The sequence below is a fragment of the Penicillium psychrosexuale genome, assembly GCF_028828465.1.
Source record: "Penicillium psychrosexuale strain IBT 29551 chromosome Unknown utg000005l, whole genome shotgun sequence".
Lineage (NCBI taxonomy): Eukaryota > Fungi > Ascomycota > Eurotiomycetes > Eurotiales > Aspergillaceae > Penicillium > Penicillium psychrosexuale.
Window position 1 is genome coordinate 2,115,471 of NW_026643190.1, and position 21,818 is coordinate 2,137,288.

At 47.5% G+C, this 21,818-nt stretch overlaps 9 protein-coding genes across 9 annotated transcripts; 3 read left to right on the forward strand and 6 right to left on the reverse strand.

Moving 5' to 3' along the window:
- Positions 1–770: 770 nt before the first annotated feature.
- On the forward strand, positions 771–4,154 carry N7518_009723 (uncharacterized protein; the record flags this gene model as incomplete). The annotated part of the gene is made up of 1 exon (XM_057190649.1): positions 771–4,154. One exon carries the CDS (start codon positions 771–773, stop codon positions 4,152–4,154), a length of 3,384 nt encoding a protein of 1,127 aa, XP_057038305.1.
- A 1,463-nt stretch (positions 4,155–5,617) lies between these two features.
- Positions 5,618–5,938, reverse strand: N7518_009724 (uncharacterized protein; the record flags this gene model as incomplete). The annotated part of the gene is made up of 1 exon (XM_057190650.1): positions 5,618–5,938. The coding sequence occupies one exon, from the start codon at positions 5,936–5,938 to the stop codon at positions 5,618–5,620; it is 321 nt and encodes a 106-aa protein (XP_057038306.1).
- Positions 5,939–7,040: 1,102 nt separating this feature from the next.
- On the forward strand, positions 7,041–8,346 carry N7518_009725 (uncharacterized protein; the record flags this gene model as incomplete). Its single annotated transcript, XM_057190651.1, has 2 exons — positions 7,041–7,699; positions 7,755–8,346. 2 exons carry the CDS (start codon positions 7,041–7,043, stop codon positions 8,344–8,346), a joined length of 1,251 nt encoding a protein of 416 aa, XP_057038307.1.
- Positions 8,347–8,683: 337 nt separating this feature from the next.
- On the reverse strand, positions 8,684–8,929 carry N7518_009726 (uncharacterized protein; the record flags this gene model as incomplete). Its single annotated transcript, XM_057190652.1, has 1 exon — positions 8,684–8,929. One exon carries the CDS (start codon positions 8,927–8,929, stop codon positions 8,684–8,686), a length of 246 nt encoding a protein of 81 aa, XP_057038308.1.
- A 98-nt stretch (positions 8,930–9,027) lies between these two features.
- Positions 9,028–10,604, reverse strand: N7518_009727 (uncharacterized protein; the record flags this gene model as incomplete). The annotated part of the gene is made up of 3 exons (XM_057190653.1): positions 9,028–9,262; positions 9,314–10,493; positions 10,559–10,604. The coding sequence occupies 3 exons, from the start codon at positions 10,602–10,604 to the stop codon at positions 9,028–9,030; spliced, it is 1,461 nt and encodes a 486-aa protein (XP_057038309.1).
- A 2,582-nt stretch (positions 10,605–13,186) lies between these two features.
- On the reverse strand, positions 13,187–14,756 carry N7518_009728 (NAD(P)/FAD-dependent oxidoreductase; the record flags this gene model as incomplete). The annotated part of the gene is made up of 4 exons (XM_057190654.1): positions 13,187–13,455; positions 13,518–14,100; positions 14,155–14,444; positions 14,507–14,756. 4 exons carry the CDS (start codon positions 14,754–14,756, stop codon positions 13,187–13,189), a joined length of 1,392 nt encoding a protein of 463 aa, XP_057038310.1.
- Positions 14,757–15,218: 462 nt separating this feature from the next.
- N7518_009729 (uncharacterized protein) lies at positions 15,219–16,015 on the reverse strand (the record flags this gene model as incomplete). The annotated part of the gene is made up of 2 exons (XM_057190655.1): positions 15,219–15,348; positions 15,411–16,015. The coding sequence occupies 2 exons, from the start codon at positions 16,013–16,015 to the stop codon at positions 15,219–15,221; spliced, it is 735 nt and encodes a 244-aa protein (XP_057038311.1).
- Positions 16,016–17,365: 1,350 nt separating this feature from the next.
- N7518_009730 (uncharacterized protein) lies at positions 17,366–19,371 on the forward strand (the record flags this gene model as incomplete). The annotated part of the gene is made up of 7 exons (XM_057190656.1): positions 17,366–17,606; positions 17,660–17,699; positions 17,756–17,894; positions 17,946–18,297; positions 18,346–18,812; positions 18,868–19,146; positions 19,198–19,371. 7 exons carry the CDS (start codon positions 17,366–17,368, stop codon positions 19,369–19,371), a joined length of 1,692 nt encoding a protein of 563 aa, XP_057038312.1.
- Positions 19,372–19,417: 46 nt separating this feature from the next.
- N7518_009731 (transcriptional regulator family TF) lies at positions 19,418–21,750 on the reverse strand (the record flags this gene model as incomplete). The annotated part of the gene is made up of 5 exons (XM_057190657.1): positions 19,418–20,267; positions 20,324–20,482; positions 20,534–21,138; positions 21,190–21,622; positions 21,680–21,750. 5 exons carry the CDS (start codon positions 21,748–21,750, stop codon positions 19,418–19,420), a joined length of 2,118 nt encoding a protein of 705 aa, XP_057038313.1.
- Between the last annotated feature and the right edge of the window lie 68 nt (positions 21,751–21,818).

Genomic DNA, 21,818 nt, shown 5'->3' on the forward strand with positions numbered 1-21,818 from the left:
TTCACGTGCCTAGACACGTGTAGAAGGTAGGTAGTCATACCCCCATCCCAAGAGTGATTTTCCCAACATTATCTTCCTCACATCTTCACCCTCCACATTCTCCCAGAACCATTTGCCTGCAGAGAATTTTCCTCCATCTCCTCTATTTTTCCACTACTGATTGATCCTCTGACAAGGTCAGTCTATTTTCTGTGCTGCTCTCCTCGCTCCTCTTCACTGATCCTCTGACGAGGTCAGTCTGTTTTCTGTGCTCCTCTCCTCGCTCCTCTTCACTGATCCTCTGACGAGGTCAGTCTGTTTTCTGTGCTCCTCTCCTCGCTCCTCTTCACTGATCCTCTGACGAGGTCAGTCTGTTTTCTGTGCTCCTCTCCTCGCTCCTCTTCACTGATCCTCTGACGAGGTCAGTCTGTTTTCTGTGCTCCTCTCCTCGCTCCTCTTCACTGATCCTCTGACGAGGTCAGTCTGTTTTCTGTGCTCCTCTCCTCGCTCCTCTTCACTGATCCTCTGACGAGGTCAGTCTGTTTTCTGTGCTCCTCTCCTCGCTCCTCTTCACTGATCCTCTGACGAGGTCAGTCTGTTTTCTGTGCTCCTCTCCTCGCTCCTCTTCACTGATCCTCTGACGAGGTCAGTCTGTTTTCTGTGCTCCTCTCCTCGCTCCTCTTCACTGATCCTCTGACGAGGTCAGTCTGTTTTCCGTGCTCCTCGCTCGTTTACTCACGATCAACTGGCTAACATAGTCTACTCTCATAGGGTCTTGACAATCACCAGCAATGGATTTCAACGCATTTGCACGAGGATTTGACCAGCCTATGGGTCACGATACCCAGGGTGATAACGAGTTGCGACAATGGAAGCCTAGCGTGATCTCATTCGGGAATAGCTTCGTCAACGTGAAGTCCCGCCTAGTGCTAGAATCACAGCAGCCCAGACTCGAGATCTGCATTGGCAAACGTGTCAACGGGCTTCTGATCTTTACCGCGGAGGATTGCGACTTCCACTTTGCCCGCGAAGGAATTGAACTGGACGATGCTGAAACATTCCGTCAGTATCGAGCTTCCTTGCCGCGAATCTTCGCAGATGGAAAACGAGTTTGGGATACGGCATACCTTGTCAAAGTCCACATGCGCAGGCCGCCAGTCGTCATCGGCTTCCCACCGGAGAATGCTAGCCCTTCTACTCTTCAGGACTGGGAAAGGCTTCTTGGTGTCCAGGACAACTTGATTCTCTGGGGTCAGTGGAGTGACCCAGCTTGGAGATTCCTTTCCAAGGGGTGGAAGTTAATGTCTGGGCTGGAGTATTTGCTTCGCCTGCCATTTGGCGACACCGATCCCGTCACTCTCAACAGCCTTCTTCGTCGTCCGTATGGAAGCATTGATCCCGCAACGCTCGCCCCCCCACAGGCTTTCTGGTTCTACCGGAAACATCCGGCCAATCAAGAGCCGCGAGTAGTGCCAAAGTGGCTTGAGGATCCAAGCGGAGTCAAGCCTTCCATCGTGTGGCAACTCCCTGGGCCCTACTTCCTCAACGACCACGATCGGCAGAGCAGACTGGTTCAAGCCAGCTACGTTGAGAGGGCTTTTGCGCGTGATTTGGTAACCAGTGTGTTCAACCTGAACACTCGACACCGCGCAATCATCACTACCATATCAGGCAACGGTATGAGGCACCGCATTCACGTCAAATTGAATTGCGAGGGCCGGCCTCCGACACTGACAGCAATGGCATCCGTCAGCTTTCTACTGCTAGACGAGATATCAGCAGCTGAGCCTGTTACCGAGGGTGATTTCAAGGCCAAGGGATACAAGGGCACAGTCGTCGATGATGAAACGTTAGGTGATTTCATCATTGACTACTATGGTCACCTCGACTGGACTGATGAAAGTGAGCGAAAGATTGTGATGACCACGAAGCCAAATACCCTTCCAATCGATCAACAAATCGCGGCATTGACTACGGCGGGTACCAAAACGCTCGTATATGGCGACAAGGGTGAAAACCATGGACTGGGATTCTCACTTAGTCGGACTATCCTCGCACATGGCACAGAGCTTAACTTTACCAGTCCTGACTACTTCATTTTGTCCATCGAGATGCTCTCCTCCCTTCCCTCCCAAATTGCCAAAGAGCGCCTCCAATATGTTCGGAACTTCTGCCACCTCGATCCAACACAAGAAGAGGCATTCACCAAGTCTACTACCGCCATCACGGTCGGTGTAAGCCTTATTCATGGTCCCCCTGGAACAGGCAAGACGACCACAGCGGTAGCCATAGTTCTTGCCATGATGGCGCTCCAGATCAAGGTGTTACTCACTTCTGCCTCTAACAAAGGCGTTGACAACCTCACCCTGGCTCTGATCCGGGCCCTTAACCGGGATAGTCGCCTGAAATCTTGGTGTGGACAGGTTGTTCGCTTTCGCACGCCATCATACCACATGTCGGCGGTCCGAGCCGAGAGCCAGAATCAACGGCCCACTCTACGGCGGCAGCCCATCATAAGTCAGTCGGATCTCGAGATGGAACCGATCCAGATGCACTCTCTGGTCTTTGACCATATCGCTGAGCATCCGAATGATCCTGAGTGTGTTGAGCTTCGTGAACTGTGTGACCGAGACACCAGTGATAACCACCCACTCAACCTCCAGGATGTCATCAAGCTGAAGAGCCTCTACGGCAAGATTGTGTGTACGGTCCTGGCTAAAAGCAAGGTCGTAGCAACAACTCTGTCAAATGCCTCGCAAGAATGTTTGAAGTTTTCAGACTTCAAACCATCTGTGAATGTTTCTGACGAGGCCGGTCAGAGCATGGAGGGAGAAAGTATGATTCCAATGACAATGGAATCAATGCGGGTCATTGTGCTGATCGGAGACCCCCGGCAGTTGCCTCCGACTGTTCTTTCAGACGGTGCAAATGAGGGCTCCGAGTTCCTGAAGCGGTCCCTCCTGTCTCGTCTCATGGAAGCGGGCTACCCCCAGGAGACGCTCGTGACCAACTACCGGAATCATCCGCAGATCCTGGAGTTGTTCAACAAGGCAATCTACAGTGGAAAGCTCGCTTCAGGCAGCAACGTCAACCACTTGGATCGAGTGGGAAGGACATGGGATGCTTGGACCAGGCATGCGATGCCTACCGTCGCTCCTGGCAGCCGACGCTTGTTCCTATCCGTGGACAGTGTCGCCTTCCGCCCGGCGAATGAGACATCGTGGTCGAACATGGCGCAGGTACAAGCCGTGCAGACTCTGCTGGAAAATCTGTACAATTTCCAGTCCACCGAAGGCGAGCAAATTGGCCCGTCCGATGTCATGATCATCAGCCCGTACACAGCCCAGCGGAACCTTGTAGCCGCCACTTTGGCGGAGACCGAGCGCGGCTGTTTATATCGCGATAATCTGACTGTCGACGCGGCGCAGGGCCAAGAGGCGCCCATCGTGGTTGTCCTGCTGACGAAGCCTAGCGAAGTTGCTGAGGAGGTCCGCTTCATTGCCGACCAGCATAGACTCAATGTCGCTTTGAGCCGGGCTCAGAAAGCTATCGTCGTTGTAGGAAACGCGCGCCTCTGGCCTGAGAATGTCATTCAGAACATTGAGAGAAGATCGAAGCATAACAAGTTCTTTGCCGGCACTCTCCGACTTCTAACAGCCAAGGGCAATCGGCACATTGTTCACTCTCAGCAACAAGCGGGCCCTGCAACTTCCAGCAATGCCACCTCGATTTCGAACATGATGGACGTTGATAGTGTCTCTGGTTCTCTTGGCCATGACCCTTCCATTCGGACGTTTGCTCAGAGCGTGGTATCGACTCCACTAAATCCATTCCCAGACTTGCAGTCGCGGGTTCAACTTCCTCGGCCAGCTGCTCGGTCCAGATCCCGTTCCCCACCAACTCTTACTAAGCCACCAATTCGTTCTAGAACTCCTCCTGCGACAGCAGCACACACAGAGTTGTATCGAAACCCGGGTAGCAGAGTAGCACGACGGCAACTGTTAGCAGCCAGAATGCGGCGTCATCGGGCAGAGATGGAGGCAGCAGAAAGCAGAGTAATGGCGGCGGAAGCCAGAGCAGCGGTGGCCCGGGACGAGGAGGAAATGATCCGGTTGGAATTTGAGGGTGAGGAAATGGCTCGGCTGGAACTTGAGGACGAAGAGATGAAGGACTGAGATGCTGCTTCTTTCCCTAGCGAATAAACAACTCCTTTCTCTGTGATTCTATGTTGGTGAGAACATCGTAGCTGTTACTTGAAGCTGTTACCCATCAATACAGCCACATTCACCTTTTCCAAATATACACACTAGGCCAGAAGTCTAATACCGAGGCCGTCGAGATAGTCGTTGCAGAGCGAAACGACTGATTCTAACTTCTAATGCTACGCAAAGTATCTGTAGAAGTCCTGGGGAGGATAATGATGGTCCATAATCTAGCTACTCCGTACGGACCGTCTGCGTTGCTATCTCCGCCTCTGGGGTGCTTTTATAACTGACGGAAAAACGGTGGTAAGGCGAATGTATATGTGGCAGAAAAATCTCAATCAATTCTCTAACTCTCTAAAAATGACAATAGTCCTAAAACATGACAATCTTGTGGACATCTTAGTAATCAAACAAACAAAACAAAATGAAAGGATGTTTTTCGGGCGAAAAACCAGCCTGGTCAGTCACGTGACCCAACTGTATCAGGGATGAAAAATGACAGTATTCATCCTAGATTCTGACAATAACTAATGCAGTGGGGGTACGAAGACCGGGATTTGGTGCCTGGTTGCCTTATTTTAGCACCGCTTTCGACACCGCCCTTTACAATGTATTGTAAAATTTAATTCCAAGTTTAAAAAGATGAAGCCTTTGGGCCCATACAAATTTCGCCATCTCTATGTTTCTGGGTGGTTTTTGAGTTCCAAAAAAAGTTCTACTTGAATTGATATATAAAAGCCCCTAATGTTGGTTTTCTCTCCTTCTCCTCTCTTCTTCCTTCTTTCTTCCTCGGCATAAAACCGGGGGAGGGAGGTAGGTAGAGGGGATCAAATCCTCCGTTTCCGCTGAGGTGCAGGAGTAGTACATAGCTAGAGATCTAGCACGCTTGCGACGGACTGGCTTTAGTTTTGCGGCTGCGACAACAACAGGGTCAGCGACGGAATAGGAATGTAAGGGTGTGTGAATTACCTCGAGGGATACTTCGAGCGGCGGCCAGATTAAGCGTTGGTAGACGGCTTCAAATGCCGAGAAATAAGGCCATTTTCTACTGTTATGGTAATTCAGGTATTTAAAATTTCTGCCGCTCTAAGATAAGGCATCCAGGCATCAAATCCCCCCAAAAGGACGCTTCGTAGTGGGGGTTTCACTTCTAGATTATCCACAATACTATTCCATTTACCACTCCATACGTCGTACTTCCGCTCTATTCCTAACTAGTATTCGGATTTTCGGTGCAGCTCGGCCCAGAATATTGAGAATTGTTGATTTTTCCATGGCTTCATTGGGTCCTTCTCGGACCATAAAAGATGGTGCTTCAGCAAGACCAATTCCCCCTACCCCGACTACAATTGATCTTATAAGTGGTAGCCGATGTCCTATCCACAGAACACACCTACTCGAAGTACGAACTCTACTTTCCCTTCGCTTATGGATCAGCCTACAACCACCCAGCTGAGAGCCTCTTTTTCGAAGTCGTTACCTCGCAGCTGTCTGCGTCTCTCGGATATCAAGCAAGGCGTGTTCCTCTCGCTGGCGACGATGCAATCCTTGATATGGGAGCCGTCGAAGACGTTGGCTGTATTTCGGAGCACCAGGGTATGATGGGCGAGATATAGCGCAGTGGCTTCAAGCCTGTTCTGGAACAGGATGTCATTGACGCCATGGCCATCTCTCGAGCTACGCGCTTTAATTAAGCAGGTATTCTCTTTTGATATGCCGATGCTGGAGATGATGAGCATTGGCTCGCTTGACATTCTTGGCTCACATGTCGCAAATGAAATTTTCAGAATTGTAACTGCGGAAAATGAAAGCTAGACTGCTGTTACTTTTATTTTTAGGGTTGAAGTTTGACATGTTTTGTTCTACTGTCAGATGATGGCTATAATCTGAGTTCTCGTTCCCTATATGTGAAAGATCTCACTGTAAAAAGAAGAACAGTCATTGTGTCTCTGGAAACCTAAAGCTGTCTACAGATGTAACTATAAAGGAATGTTGTCTGCCGATCTGGTATGCCAGGTATTACAAGCACAGCTGCTGAAACATCATAAGCAGCGTATCTTCAACATCACTCTATTCATTAGCCATGCCATGGCCTTCGAGATTAATACGAAACATAATGCTTTCCTTAGATTGCACAGATCTCTCACTTCACTGGCTGAGTGAAGCAGTTCATTTCATTGGTATGGAAAACTACTATGTTTCTAAGAAATCTGGAAGGTTTGATGGAAAATATAGAGCGCATTTTACCACCAGTCCATAACAAAAACCAAGGTACCTATTTAAGGCTTAGGCTTAGGTATAGCATCGCTTTAGTTGGTGTAGCTACGATAAAATTGTCTATATACCACGCTATCTCACCTGTACCTTCAATATATAGCTAGTGAAGAGGGAACTCTACAACGGAGGCAGCAGGGGTGCCGACAGTCCGCCCTGCCTGTGAAACAGGGTGAAAGTAAAGTTGTTCACTGGGAATAGTAGGGTGCTAGAGAGGACAACACTTGGGATGACTACTAGTAGAAAGGAAGGTAATTGGATTTGTGCACCAGGGGTGCTTTTATAGTTATCACATGACCGCTTCGTCTGGAATTCTCTAGTTAACTAACCGTCCGGGCCAGTAGTACTAGTCACTTGAGCTCCGGTGCCATTTTCGAGAACGGACCAACCCATTTTATATTCTCATGACCAATGGTACAATTCGATAGTACTAAACCAATTTGAGCAAGTGTCCATTATGCTCTCTGACGTCACGTCGACTATTCCCTTCGCACATAAAGTCTTCTTTTGCTCTCTTCCCTTAACTTATTCTCTTCCAATCTACTTGATTGAACGATACACCATCTTGAATTTTCATTGAAAATGATGGACCTCTCTATTCCTGAAGTACTGCTTCGGCGTTTCAATCACAGCTATGACCATATGAAAGACATTCATGCGGCTCTACGGAAGATGGAAGGTGCTTCCATTACTGACAAAACTATGGAGCATCTAGGTATCTCAGTCGCTGAAATGGATCTGAAGACAGGTTCTGAATCTCCTTATTTTACACCTAATGGAGCAGAACATGTGCCAGACCCTACTAGAGAGAGAATTCAAGAAGAGCCCTTTGTGAGCCGGCGGTGGGAACGGGGATTCAGGTCCCCCCGCCGGCCTCTACCATCTTATTACCTGATGTCAGCCTTCTTATACTACCAAACAGCAATTAAATGGCTCAACCGATACTTACCTAAAGACGAAGAGGACGGAAAAAGTACCGAGGGGGACGAAGAGATGCGTGAGCAAAAGAATGACGAAAACGAGCGCAACGGCGTTCAAGGGGTTGATGAGAGTTCTGAGGAGAGCGAGGAAGATATGTGTAGTGAGTGGGATAGTGACGAGGAAAGTGACAAGGAGAGTGAAGAGCATGAAGAACAGCGGCGCAAACGACAGGAAGAGAGGTGGAGACAGATCGCAGAGAGGCAAAGAAAGACCGATGAGGCTGAGGAAGCCCGGATGGTATATGAATGGAATGTTTATCAGTCAGTGGGAATGCTTGAAAAACGAAATCATATCGCTCACTGACAGTCTTTATAGTTATCCAATGCCCTACGATTTCGAACCCCGGGAGAACCATCATGATTTCAAAATTGTTCGCACAGGAAAGAGAAACAATCCTCTTCAATGCCATCAATGGGCTGTGGCGTTGATTGACGAGTCTGATGAGAACCGACCATCCATTACCGAGCTATTAGTGCTAGCCACTCGAATGTTGAAAGCAATGAACTCCCAGAAAAGACTTTTCGGTACATCTCAGGACGAGAACATCCAGTTGCACCATCTTTTCCCCGTGAGTATTCCCTCTGATATTGCATATTTCAATACTAAGGAAAGCCAGACAACAATTGTCACGTTCGATGATCACACTCGTGCCCGTGTAATATCTGGGTACTACGATAATGGACTGAAAGTCCATTTCACCGAGTCCGTGGACTTTGAATGGTGCACGACAGATAAATATGATTACGGCGAACTTTGGGACCGGGAATGGGTTAATGATACATGGTATGGCAAATTGATGAGCTATTTGGTTGCTTGGGCATGGCCTCTGGCACAGATGAACACCGTTCAGACTCTCACATTGCCCATTATATCGAGAAACATGGAAAATGAGGGCAATGAGCTGTGATGGGCCAGGGTATGACACGGTGAACATTGATGTTGCTACAATGATGGCTCCATATTATTATGTTTGGTCTGGGTGGTTCAAATTGACATTAGGAGGAGAGAGACGTTGCTGCTTTCTGCATAATCGATATATGCCTTTGCTCCATTTTAAATTGAAACCACAAGAATAGTCGGCCGCGTATTCTGCCTTTATTTTTGACGATGAAAGTGTAAGTGTTAAAGACATAATTAATTTACTTGGGATAAGCGAATTGATGCTAACGGGAAGCTTAGAGCAATGAAATTGTCCGGGGCAACTATGTAGCGGCGACGGAGTCTAGCTATCCCCCCACCAGTCATCAGATGCGTACAATACCGATAGAGAGTTCGGACGGACTGTCAAGCGAGCAAGAGCATGACTCGTTCCCGACAATCACCGAAATCTCACTGAAGTGGCGGTTCGCGGGGAGGGTTGATCTCCGCTGAACGATCGACTGACCGGAGTCGAGACGCTGGAAACTGGCCGATGTTGAACTAGCGCGTGGACCGCTGAGCCGTGGACCCCCTGCACCCTCAAACAGCGCGATGAAATCTCCTGCGGTCATAAAGAAATCGAGGTTCTTGGCACAAACCCCAGAAGAAAACAGGAGAAAGCCGAGGAGAAAGCTTGCCGGGTACAATGTTCTGCGCCGAAGTAACTTGATCAAGGCGGTATATCTAATAGTTGTTGCTTAGTGAAAGTGACCACAAACTTCCCGAAGAGTTTGACGTGTTTGTGGTTGTACACACTCAGCGGCCCTGCAAGATAGAGATGCAGAAAGCTGTCACCAGGCTGATTGTCCTCTGGATCTTCTCCGGAAATATAGTCAAGCCACGGCTGTTCAAACCTGGCGATGACCAGGTAAACCTCATCAGCACATTCAGCCATCATGATCCATCTGTATCTTTGATTAGCGTTCTGCATTAGCTGCCGCGGAATTTCGGCTTACCGGTTTTTCATGAGGTTCAGCTTGTGGCAATTCGCAATCCAAAACAGCATCTCCCAGCCCATCTGGCGCAGGAAATTCTCATAGCCAGTTTTGGACCGGAGGAGATTGGACTTGACCTCCACGATACAATGGATGTCATTCCTGTTCTGAGGGTTGACTAATTGTCCATCCGCGTAGAGAATCAATCTACCATCTTCATCTGATTTCTTCTGCTTCTTGGCAGGTCTATCAGACTCCTGATCATTCCGGTCCATGTCCATGTCACCTTGCTCGGATTGTGGTCTCAAGAAAAATCGACTTTCCTTTTGCATGAATGATATGTAAGGCTTACAAGGGTTCCACATCAGCCTCCTTTTGGACTCCCGAGGGAAATCCAGACACAAGGTACCCAGAAACTGCATGAGAGAGGTATTGGTAACCTCCTCGCCCATCGTGATATCATCTGAGCGCTGTTCCCTGGATACAATATTGTCGTGGCTGCGCAAGGTTGCATTGAGGGTATCACCAGACATCATTGTTTCGTCTGTCTCCCCTTTCTGATGCCCTGTCACAATAGTGCCGGAAGTGGTTTCTGAGGGATCCTCCTGCGACCTCGCCCACATCTCGCAGATCCTAGCTTTTTCGGAAAGCTCTCGCAAGTGTTGATCTTCGATGTCGGGCCGTTGAATGATATTGAGTTGAAGGTCACGGACGAAGGCGTACTCGCCGGTACAACGGCGCTCATCATCACGTAGAGAACTACCATATTTCTTTATATGTTTATAGTACCTCTTAAATTCCGTGTTCTTCGTTTGGTACTTGGCAGCAAACTCTCTAGCTGCCTTCTCAAATCCTAGCCCTTTTTGAACATCTGTCAATGGCTTAGACTGGTTTTCATCGATAGAGAGGTCGCTGATTTTAGCCTTATGCCATATGATACGTCCAGTCAGGTATTCTGGGAGGCCAATCTTAGATGCGGATAGACAGCCTTTCATTTCTCGGACATGTAGGTCCCTAATCCTCTTCCCATGGCGCGGATCGGGTGCCTTTTGTGGCTTATCTGTCGTTTTGGCTGGCTCTTTGCCCTTTGACTTTTCTGTTTCGCTCTTAGCGCTCGTCGGGGGAATGTATGGATTTGAGGCTGCGTCTTCCCATTCCTCTTCGGTTTTGGGAATCTCAAGCAGTGCCCACCACTCTTCGGCTGTGTGATTTATCTCAAGTCAGCTCATGTCAGTTACACGGGGGGCTGTGGAAATAATAGCTTACCATTGTGATCCGCCCTGGTGCGGCGGGGAGGTAGCTTTGAGCTCATTTCGAACGGCAGCAGGCTGGCCAGAAGTGAGATGAAAATGAGTCGCGACCTCGTCAGAGGATCGTGAAGTGAGATGAAAAGGAGACCTGACCTCGCCAGAGGATCAGAATTGAGATGAAAATGAGTCGCGACCTCGTCAGAGGATCGTGAAGTGAGATGAAAAGGAGACCTGACCTCGCCAGAGGATCAGAATTGAGATGAAAATGAGTCGCGACCTCGTCAGAGGATCGTGAAGTGAGATGAAAAAGAGACCTAACCTCGTCAGAGGATCAGAAGCCAATAAGAAGTAGAGAAACAGCATATGCGATGGAACTGAAGCACTGATGATGATCGGTGGACAGTGGCAAGAGTACAGTGATGACCGGTTCCAGAAGCTTAGATCTAGTCGAAAGGGAAGAGGAGTCGAGGGGAAGAGTAAAATGAATGGGAATTGGAACGTGACCTCAGCCATAAAGAAAAAAGTTCCCTGACGAGGAAGGAGCCCTGGAGTTCATTTTTTCGCCTCGGCCTACAGCTTGTTCCTACTCTCCTCCAACAACGAGCTTGGAAGTTACATAAAGAATGCATGCACTAATTTTAGAGGGAAATGGGTTATAATTGCGTGTATTTGAAAGCTCAAGTCACTCCAAGTATTGTATAAGCCTCTCATATCGTCGATCCAGATTCACAAAGGCTATGTAGGCGATACCATGGCAATCGTTCGAGTACTTCCCTCCCAGGGTTGAACTGATTCCCTGAGATTGCTGGTCAAGCCCGGCTCCATCTTCTCATCTTGAGAAAATATACACATATGGAAGGTGAAAACTGAGATATTGGCGATCGGTTATCGTAGGGTTGAATTGATAGTCTGAGTTGAACTGTTTCTCCGTCGGTTGGTTTTATGCTTTCGCTTTTCTCTTAATGCCCCCTCTATATTTGATCTAGTCCTGTTTAGCCACCTCGGAGGGCCATTATCAATATTTGGTTAACTGGTCAGCTCTCAATGCGAGGATTTGCAGGATAAGGCAAGATCCTGACCGTGTTTCCTATTGAGGAAAACATCCAGTTGAGACATAACAAAGAATGAAGGAAGAATGAATAAATACCACAGAGAGAAATCAACGGAGAAGAGAGACGGAGAAGATCGAGGAGAATGGATGACAAGAGACACAGAATGACAAGGGTTTTACAGAATGTCATTCCATTAGGATACGAGGATGATCTCCATAGTCTGTAACTCTAGCTGACCTTTGGGTTGTTGTATCGCTCTCATCTTGTCTGCTAGGCTAGATTCAGTATAGAGAATGAGAATTTGAGCATTAAGAATTGAATATCAGACTGCGATATGGCCCCCCTAGGCCTTAAACAGGAACCTTGGTTTTTGTTATGCGCTGTATTTTTCGATCATTAAACTTTACGAAGGGAGGTGATCTCCGAATAGCTTCATGTTCGATAGATCAGATAATCTCTAAATAGCTTCATGGCTGACAGTACCTTACAATCACTCTAGGGATACCATAGTAAATTACACGAGCTGATTGGAAACTGCGGCCAGCGGGAGATATACCCGAAGTAGTTTAGCGGGGAGTGTGTCGCAAGTAAAAAAGGGAGCGAAGCTCGTGTGCGTATCACGTGATAGGCCTTTTCTTATGGTCCCTAGGTTTCAAGGCGGCGAAAAGCTGTACGGTGAGATTTGGCAGAATGGCCCAGCCGGCAGAATAAGGCCCATGGGGTGTTTGAAACGAGGGAAACATTATCCTGCTTAGTCCTTACTCCGTTTGTTGGCAGGTGTTCTAACCTAATCCCGCTGGACTATATTTTCTATAACATGAAGAGGAACGTTAAAATGTTAAGTCAAAAGTATGCTATAAAAAATATCCCAGAGCACCCACAAGAAGGATGAGTTGATCGGTACGCTGGTACTTGATTACCTTATTTCCAACATCTTACTTCGATTTACGTAATCTCAGATTCTCATGTATGGCTTCTGATTGGTCAAAAATTCGGTAGTAACGTGACTAGGGTAGGGCTAATCACGTGATATATATGCCTTATGCATCTGGCACGTGACTGTATAGCATGATTACGTAAGATATACCGGCGGCGATTGCGTAGCCACCCTTTAACCAAGCAAACAATCAACCAATTAAATAATTAAATAATTAAACCGCGGCGTAGCCGCTAAGCCGGCTATAGGCCATTTAAGAAAGCAAGTAAGCAAGTAAGTAAGTAAGTCACAGCGTAGCCACTAAGCCGGCTGTAGGTCATTTAAGCAAGTAAGTAAGTAAATAAGCAAATAAGTCTACCCCTACCGCCTACCCCCCCCCAGGGGTAGGGGTGGGGGTAGGTTCGAATGCCTAAAGGCTCATATAGAGTATATAACCTAGACTTTGATTCGTCTACGCTCAGCAAACTATAACCCGTATGCGTCACCACCCCGAGTGGTCGCTTACAGGTAGCTGGTATTTAAACCTGGAAGGTTCTATACGGAATAAACAATAAAAATCCACCACTATTTATTATGCTAACATGCAATACAAAGACATGTGTATATGTACCTCATTAAATCGCTAGTAGTGGTGCATCTAAAATTTGAATCCTGCTCACAGTCTTGCTTGGGGTTTCCCAGCCCCGGGGGTGCTATCGAATATCTTGTTCTGGCGACTATCAAGCCGGGACTGAGTAGACTCAAATAGCCGCGGGAGTCTAGTCTGTGCAAAATCGATATCATTGAGTACCATTTTTGCCAAGCCCTCGGCCGCCAGGAAAATTTGAGGCATTCCATGTCCCGTGAACCCAGCGATGATGTACTGATCCTTCTGTCCTGGGACAAGGCCAATATGCGGTAGTCCATCCGACGAATAGCCCATGACTATAGAGAAGTTGAGTCAGTTCAGTGGTACACGCAGGGAAATCATAGATTGAGCAACGTACTTCCTGTCCAGACCCTGTCCGTGTAAGCGTGGCTATTTTCCCAACCGACAAAGTTCCGCTGCATATAATTATCCCAGTATCGGACAGCAGGCTCAAGAACCAGGCTGTCATCACTGACATTGTACCAGCTGTCTAGATCATCGATGAAAGCCGGGCGAGCACCGCCAACGACTATACTCCCATCGGCGCGTGGGATGAGGTAGTCGTAATTCCAATTGTTCCAGCGCAGGGTGTAAGTATTCGTCAGAGGAGGAGCGGTAGAACCTCGAGGCACGACAATTCGGCTGCATGTTCCTCGGACAGGGATAATCTTCTCCTTATATTGCGGGGCCAGAGACGAAGTATACGCATTCGTTGCTAGAACCACTGTCTTGGCGGCAACAGAACCTCGGGCAGTATTCACTGTCCAAGGATGGCTGGATGTTGAGGGAGTAGACTTTGTAATTCCAGATACAGGTGTGTGCGTCTGTAAATTTACACCTTTCGCAATTGCTTTTTCCAGAAGGTGCAGCACGAATTTGTATGGCCAAATGTGACCGGCGTCATATGTGAAACAACCTTGTGCACCTTTGACTCCAGAGAACTGATGTACAGCTGGTCAGTATATCGAAATACGACATTTCGAGCATGTGCTCACCTTCTCGGCCTCATTCCTGGGGATATATTTTGCCTTTGTGGTCGCTTCACACCCCTTCTCGATCAATCCATCGTATGCCTTCTTGAGTGTTGCGCTATAGCTCCGAGACAACTGAACATCGATAGCCTTTGTGACGGTGTATTCACAGTCTATCTTTTCTCTTTCGACGAACTCCTTCAGAAACGAGATATGCTTAGCCTCGAAAGCGGCAACCTCAGCAGCAGCCTCGACACCATGATCAACGGCCAAGCTAGCGATACCATTATAAACATCCGGCTTCATGTGTCCTCCTACAATAAGCAGAACAGAAATATTTTAGCAAAGTTTATCACTTTTAACTATCCAATCTTACCATTTCGACCAGTGGCACCGGAACAAGCCTGTCGAGCCTCCAGAATCACAATCGAAGGCGGCGTCGACCCGGGGCTAAGTTGGTCGAGAATATGGTGCACAACAGATGCTCCTGCATATCCAGCTCCTACAACGACAATATCACACTCCCGAGGGAGAGATTCGGTTGATCGATGGCTGTCCAGAAAGTGAGGCTCTGTCCGCCAGAATGACGTCATCCCATTTGGGACTGGGGTATGCTTCGATTCCATTTTGGAGAGTCCAAGACTATTAGCGGGCTTGGAAGTAGGCTAGGAAACACAAATGAATCGGAATTATTTATTGGCATTGGAATTGAGGACTAGGGAGGTGTTTCCCCTCCCGGCGGCTTTTCCACCGGTAACTTTCCCGGTCCTGACCCGGCTAGTTAACATCGGACGTACAGTGATAACGCTTCGTCCGGCGGTATCTAATAATACTTTGAGGAGTTGGCTTGAATGATTCGAGTTTAGAGTGGGAGATAAAAAAAGAGAAGTTTGAACTTAAATCAACATTGTCAATAGAAGAGTTGAGGTTGGAAAATGTTTACTGTCAGAACAAGAATATAGTCTCAGGCCATATACTTCTTTTTTCATGGCTTAATACTTCTAATTTCTACATATACACCGGAATCAATAAGTTTAACAAAAGGGCATTCTATTCAGGTTGATGTAATTAAGACTAAGTGCAAGCCTTCAAGATGACGCCTGGTGGGCAATGATCTTCTCTGCCATCCCTGGCAAAGTCCCGTCCAAAACATCCATTTCTCCAAAAAGTTCCGACAGAGACTCCTTCTCCCACACAGAGCAGTAAGCCCCCTTGAATCTGTATAATAAAGTGTCAGTAATAGCCAGTAGCAACTTCCAGCTCAAAGATGAGACACATACCCAGCCTTCCTCGCCGCAGAGACATCCCACATATGCGCTGCCGCAAACCAAGGCGTCTTCCCATCATTCTCCGACTTCAGCTTCTCCAGCAAAGGACGATAAGCCGCCAAGTCAGGCTTACCCACACCGACGTCATCACAAGAGAGCAAGTTCTCCGCAGGCAGCTCAACGCCCGCGTTATTGAAATAGCCCCCAACACGCTTGATATCAGCTGCGGTAAAAGCCCACACTGTAAAGCCTGCATCACGCAGCTTCTGAACACACTCTGCCGCACCTGGACGGAACTTGGGAAGTTGGTATTCCGCCATGATATACTCCAGATCTTCGGGGGAAGCCCAGGTCCGTGGCTCAGCAATGCCAGCCATCCAGAGCATACGATAGAATAGGGTGCGGAAGACTTGACCGAAGGGGACGTAGCTTTGGGCAAGACTTAGATTGGTGTATTCGCGCTCGGCTGCTTCCATCCAGGTAAATCCCAGCAGACGGGGCTTGATTCCCTCTGCGCGCAATCGGTCTCCCAATCGGGTATCAATGGCGTCGAAAACATTATCGTATGAGACAAGAGTACCAACGATGTCGAAGACAACGTGCTTAGATGAGGACATGGTTGGGTCTCGATGTTGGAGTTGTTTGTTGGGGATTTGTAGTATCAATCGTTATCCTCGATTACCTTTTTGAAGCGAAATGATCTTTCAAGCAGATAAAGAAAGGCAGGGGTATAGATTGGTTAAATAGTAGCGAGTCACCCTTGTTGAACTTATTTCGGACTTATGAAACTATGAATCATATAGTACCCCGCACCGGTTACGTGGTCGGATTGTGAGGTTGTCGATGTACAGATGTAGATTGTACTTTGGTAGTACCTAGTAGTTAGAAACTGTTGGTAATTATCATACAATTACTAGTTCATTACGACTAAGATTGGTTGTATTCCCAGATTTTGGTGGCCAGTACTATCCAGATATATATCAAATTTCCCTAGGGAAGTCATTCAATCATGTATATAGCATTGTGTTTATCTTTTAAGGATACATGGATTCAAGTACACGCCACTCATCCTTTCACACTGCAAGCGTCAATCAGATGAGAACCCCTGTAGTTTATTCAAGGATCTGTCTCAGGGGCTTAGTGCTGTATATCTTCTTGCGGACACAAACTGCCATTGTCGTCCTCGGGAACTCGTCTGATCTCCGTGACACCCCGGATTGAGTCAGCCAGGTTCTGCTAGAGGCTCTTCTTGATACCTCAGACCCTAACAACTACATCATGGGCCAACGGCTACAAAACTGCACGAAAGGGACACCCCACGAGAGCCCAAAGAGTACATAGGCCGTTACTACGACCGTCCCAGGAATTTCTTTCTCGAGTGTTCTGTCGATGGAGCTGGTCTACCACCACAGGGATATGATATTGCGGCATATAGCTTTTATCATTATCATGATCGAGACGACGAATTCAAAGAGGCATTGTACCTTCAATTTCCGATTGTGTTCCATCGTATCAGATTCGAATTGAACAAAGTGGGAATATAATTCAATGCAACTGACAGATCGACGAGGCAATGCCGATGGGGAGACCTTATCCAGGAATCCAGAACACAATATCTGATGATCTTGGATAGTTAGGCCTATCCTATATCTATAGCATGCTTTGATTCGAGGCTTGAACTGTACGTAATTCAAATTATCCTCCTCATACTGGTAATTACAGGTAAATATACGGTTATTATTCGTGTATGTACATGTACCCCATAGCCCTAGAGACACTAGCAGTGCAGTGCCGGTGGGAAGTGCGAAATTGCTCCCGCCGGGAATGTAAACACTTTAAATAGATACCAGAGATAGCGATAAGGATACAATTGACCTCGGGAATTAACTCTAGGAATCTCAGATAAATTGACAGATGGTAGGTTTCCTGTGGCTGAAAACACATCTACGACTCACGCAGGCACCAGCATGAACCAATCTTCACTGCAAACCTCGAAGGACGCAATTGAGCTCAAGACAAACGAGACAAATGACATCGAACGCTCAGCCAGCTCAGGAACTGAGCGTCATGGCAATACTCTCGTTCTATCTGCATCGGATGATGCTGGGTACCACCGTTCCTTGACCAGGCGCCAGATCATGATGATGACCTTTGGAGCTGGTATCGGCACTGGTCTATGGGTGGGAACTGGACAAGCATTGCACTATGGTGAGAGTTGAAACCCCGATATTTCCCTCAAGACATATATTGACATTGAATAGCCGGCCCTGCCGGTATAGCAATCACCTATACGATCACAGCGTAGGGTACTCCAGAAAAATCTGGTCTTGTGCTCTTGTAACTAACACCATCTGTAGGATGATCGTGTACGCCCAATACTCTTCAATCGGCGAGATGACTACATACAAGCCTATTCATGGTGGCTTTATCCGACAATGCGCTGAATATGTGGACCCCGCATTCGGCTTTGCGATTGGTGTCAACTTCTGGTTTGCGGTATGTCAGCCTACTAGAACATCAAGGTCGTATGTACTGACGCGGATGAAGTGGGTGATGATCATCCCAGCAGAGATAACAGCAGCGATATCCGTCCTGAAATACTGGCCACAGACAGACGTTGTGCCACTCGCGGGATTTATCACTATATTTCTGGTAGTCTTTGCCATCGCAAACATGTTCCACGTCCGAGTCTACGGCTATATCGAGTATTACATGTCCTTTGTGAAGTGTATTGCAGTTATCTTGATGATATTCTTCATGTTCATCATGACATCGGGCGGAATAGCAGCAACAAACGGATCAATCGAGTTCCGATACTGGAAGAACCCCGGTGCTTTCAATAATGGAATAAAGGGCATTTCCAAGGCTTTCGTGCAGGCGGCCTTCAGTTTCGGCGGCGGTATGAGATCCGAGCGCGAATCGAGGAAAATGTACTGACTCAAGTTAGGCGAGCACATCGCTGTTATAGCCGGCGAGGTAGCCGATCCCCGTCGCACTATCAAAAAGACAGTTCGACCCGTTTTCTGGAGAATGTTTACCTTCTTCGTGGTTAACATCTGGCTCGTCGGAATGTGTGTTCCCTCCAATGACGTGGATCTTGTTAACGCCAGCGGGACTATGGGAAGCCCCTTTGTCATTGCAGTCAAGCGGGCGGATGTTTACGGTCTCGCACACGCCATCAACGGGTTCATCTTCCTTAGTGTCATTAGCTGTGGCATTACTAGTGTTTACATCGCAAGTCGAAGTTTGACAGCACTAGCTGACCTGCAGATCATTCATCCATTCTTCGGAAGAAAGGACTCGCAGGGTCGGCCCTATGTGTCCCTGTTGATCAGTTTGGGCCTTGGTGGTGGGCTAGGCTATCTCAACTGCAACAGTGTGGGCACTTTGGTGTATAGTTGGTTTTCGGCCTTGGTAAGTACATCGGCAAAAGGGATAATATGTGAAGTTGCTGACAACTTGAATTTAGGTGGCTATAGCGACGCTTTTCCAATGGGGCTCGATTTATATTGCTCATCTTCGCTTCCGGCAAGGACTTCGAGCTCAAAACAAGGATCTCAGCGCACTTCCATTCCAAGGTCTTCTCACTCCATGGGCGCAATACTTTAGTCTCCTTATTGTGGCGTTTGTCTTCGGTTGTGAATTCTACCTGGCTTGCTGGCCATTCGGAGAAAAGGGTTCGGTGAAGAGCTTCTTCTCTTCTTATCTCGCGGCTCCGTTGTTCGTCTTTGATTACTTCGTATACAAGGTGAGTGCTTCAAAATTGTGGTTGACGATGGAAAATGTCTGACTTTGACAGTGGTATTTCAAAACGAAGATAGTCAAGCCGGTTGACATGGATTTCGGCCCTGCCAGAGCCTTCGATGAACAAGACCTTATCAATGCTATTGCGACCGAAGATGCGGAGCGGAACCCAGAGAATGACATGCAGAAGACTTGGAGAAAACGTGCTCAGTATGCGGTGTTTGGATAAGGGAGGAAGTAACATAGAATCTTAGTTTTATTGCCTCCATATGAAATCAATTTGACAGAGATGAAAGATTATACGCATCAAACTGGAAATCCCCATTAGACCAATGAGGCTCAAAGAAAGCTGTCATATCATTCAGCTCCGGGTCCGCGAAAAGTTCTGTGCTAGGTGTGAGATGCGACAGCGGGCTAAAAGAAGACAGCTCCAAATTTCCACCTGCAGATTTGTCCTTCTTCAGTGACTGCGTCCAGTCTTTGAACTTCGAATAGGCAGAGATAGAGCTTTCATCGCTTTGTGGATGGGAAATGGATCCTTCTTCAGGGATGGCTTCTAGCCGGCTGATAGCTGCTTCGATAGATTCGAGATATGAGATGTCGGATTTCGAAGAGCTTCCTCCGACCATCTGACGTATGAGGCTCATTCCACGGTGTAGGCCATCTTGAAGCCTCTGGGACTTTCCTGCGTTGAGACATTCTGCAAGGATGACCAGAATAGCCGCACGACAAGCACCGAATTCATTGTAAGAAGCGCGGCAAAGACCAACATGGTCGGATAAGGATTGCAGAGTGTTAAGAATGTCCAAAGCACTCGACACGCAGTCGTCCACCAAAACTAACCGATGCGCCCGTCCTGAATCTTGATCTGGACCAATTATAGCTTCATCTGCTTGTTTCCTGTCATCAACGAATATGAATGCACGGCCCATGTACACATATATAAGCAGATAACACAGTCGGAGATGCGAGTTTTGTCGGAAATTCGGGCCTTGCGAGCATAGATCCCGACATTCTTCAGTGGCTGGAAGTGAGTCCCACCATTGCTTGATACTGGTCCTTAGCCGTACGAGTCGCTCTAAATATTCAGAGAGAAGCCTTTTCGGACATCTTTTAAATTGTGCACTATTGAGGTATTAGCATGTCGTCGATAAACTGGTTTCACATTTTGAGCCACTTACAGTGTCTCGGAGACCTCTCCCAAGTATGAAATCAATGTATGGAACGCGGTTAGATTGGCAAATCGTGGTGACTCAAAGGTGGGACAGTCTGTTGGCATATCCGCGTTTATTTCCGATCGTGCAATCGACAGAGGGCGTCCATGGAGGATACTGATATATCTATGAAGCATTGATTAGCTTTAGTGTGAAATAGCCTCTTGAATATCGTACTTTTCAATAGTGTATGCTGTCCAAAATAACCGATTTCTGACTTCAATAGTTCTGGAGTCGCAGTTACCACCTTGATATTTGCGATGCATCCCATTTTGAATCGCCATCTTCATTGCAAGACCGTAATAGGTATATGCAAGGCCACCCGTCGAAACAGGTAATGAATATGTGGCGAGAAGCAAGAAAACCTGCACACTTTCGTGAGAAGCAACCAAAAGAACATCAGGAATGAGCTTGCATGCCGCATGATAAAAGACTAGCCCGACAGAGTCTTCAGAGCACAAGTTCAGTTCTTCCGTGATCTCCGAAGCGGGATTTGGTTTTTCATCCTCCATGTGGGCTACCTGAGTCCCAATGGCCATAACAACAAAAACAGAGCATACCCAAGGGAAATCAATGGCCGTATATGTAGTTTTCGGACTGTAACAGAGCGCTACTTTCTCTTCAATCCATTTCCGTTCCATGTAAAAGGAGTTGACCTCAACATATTTGAAAAACATGGTGATGAGGAAGTCGGCAATAGCTCTTGGTGGTAAATGTGTCAATGTCTCCACTATCACTTCTGGTGGGGATTGAAGCTGGGTTGGCCGCCAGTATTCTTTAACCTTTTGTACGTCATTAGACAAGCTTCAGTCCTTGCGGGGAGAGATACAAACCCTCAAATCAAACTGATCTATTTGGCAGCTCATTTTGCGGCGTAATGTCTGGGAAAAATTCCAGTGAGAAAACTCTCCCGAGTAATGTGCCATATTATCTGACACGAACTGAACGTCAAATGACTCGTTGATATCCAGGGCAGTTTCCGGCAGGACGGTGTTCGTCGAGTTTCGTAATTTGTCCGCGATACGGACGATATTCTCCTCATCTAAAGGCACATCCCCAAGAAAATGACGGGCGATATCCTCCAGGCTTTGTATTCGCCGACTCTGGTCTTTCGGAATGGACGCGACGGGGACGGTTGAGGAGCAGGGGGATGTCGCTATCTGGGTCGGCTGGCCTTGGAAATGGCACGGTCGCCCTAGTCGCTGACATCTCCAGCAGGGTGGACCGCCCTCACATTTCTCCTTTTGTTTTCTACATGTCTCGCAACTTTTTGAGGATTGTCAATGTGAGAAGCGAAATGATGCCGGGCAGCAATGTACTTACGCTAAGAAGGCGCGTCTCCGCTCCCCGCGCTTACGCTTAGTACCCTGATTTAGTTCTCGATCGGGGGTCATGGAAAGAACAGGTAAATACCAGAAGAGTCTGGTGAAAGTCAAGAGAACATTAGACAGGAGACATGTGG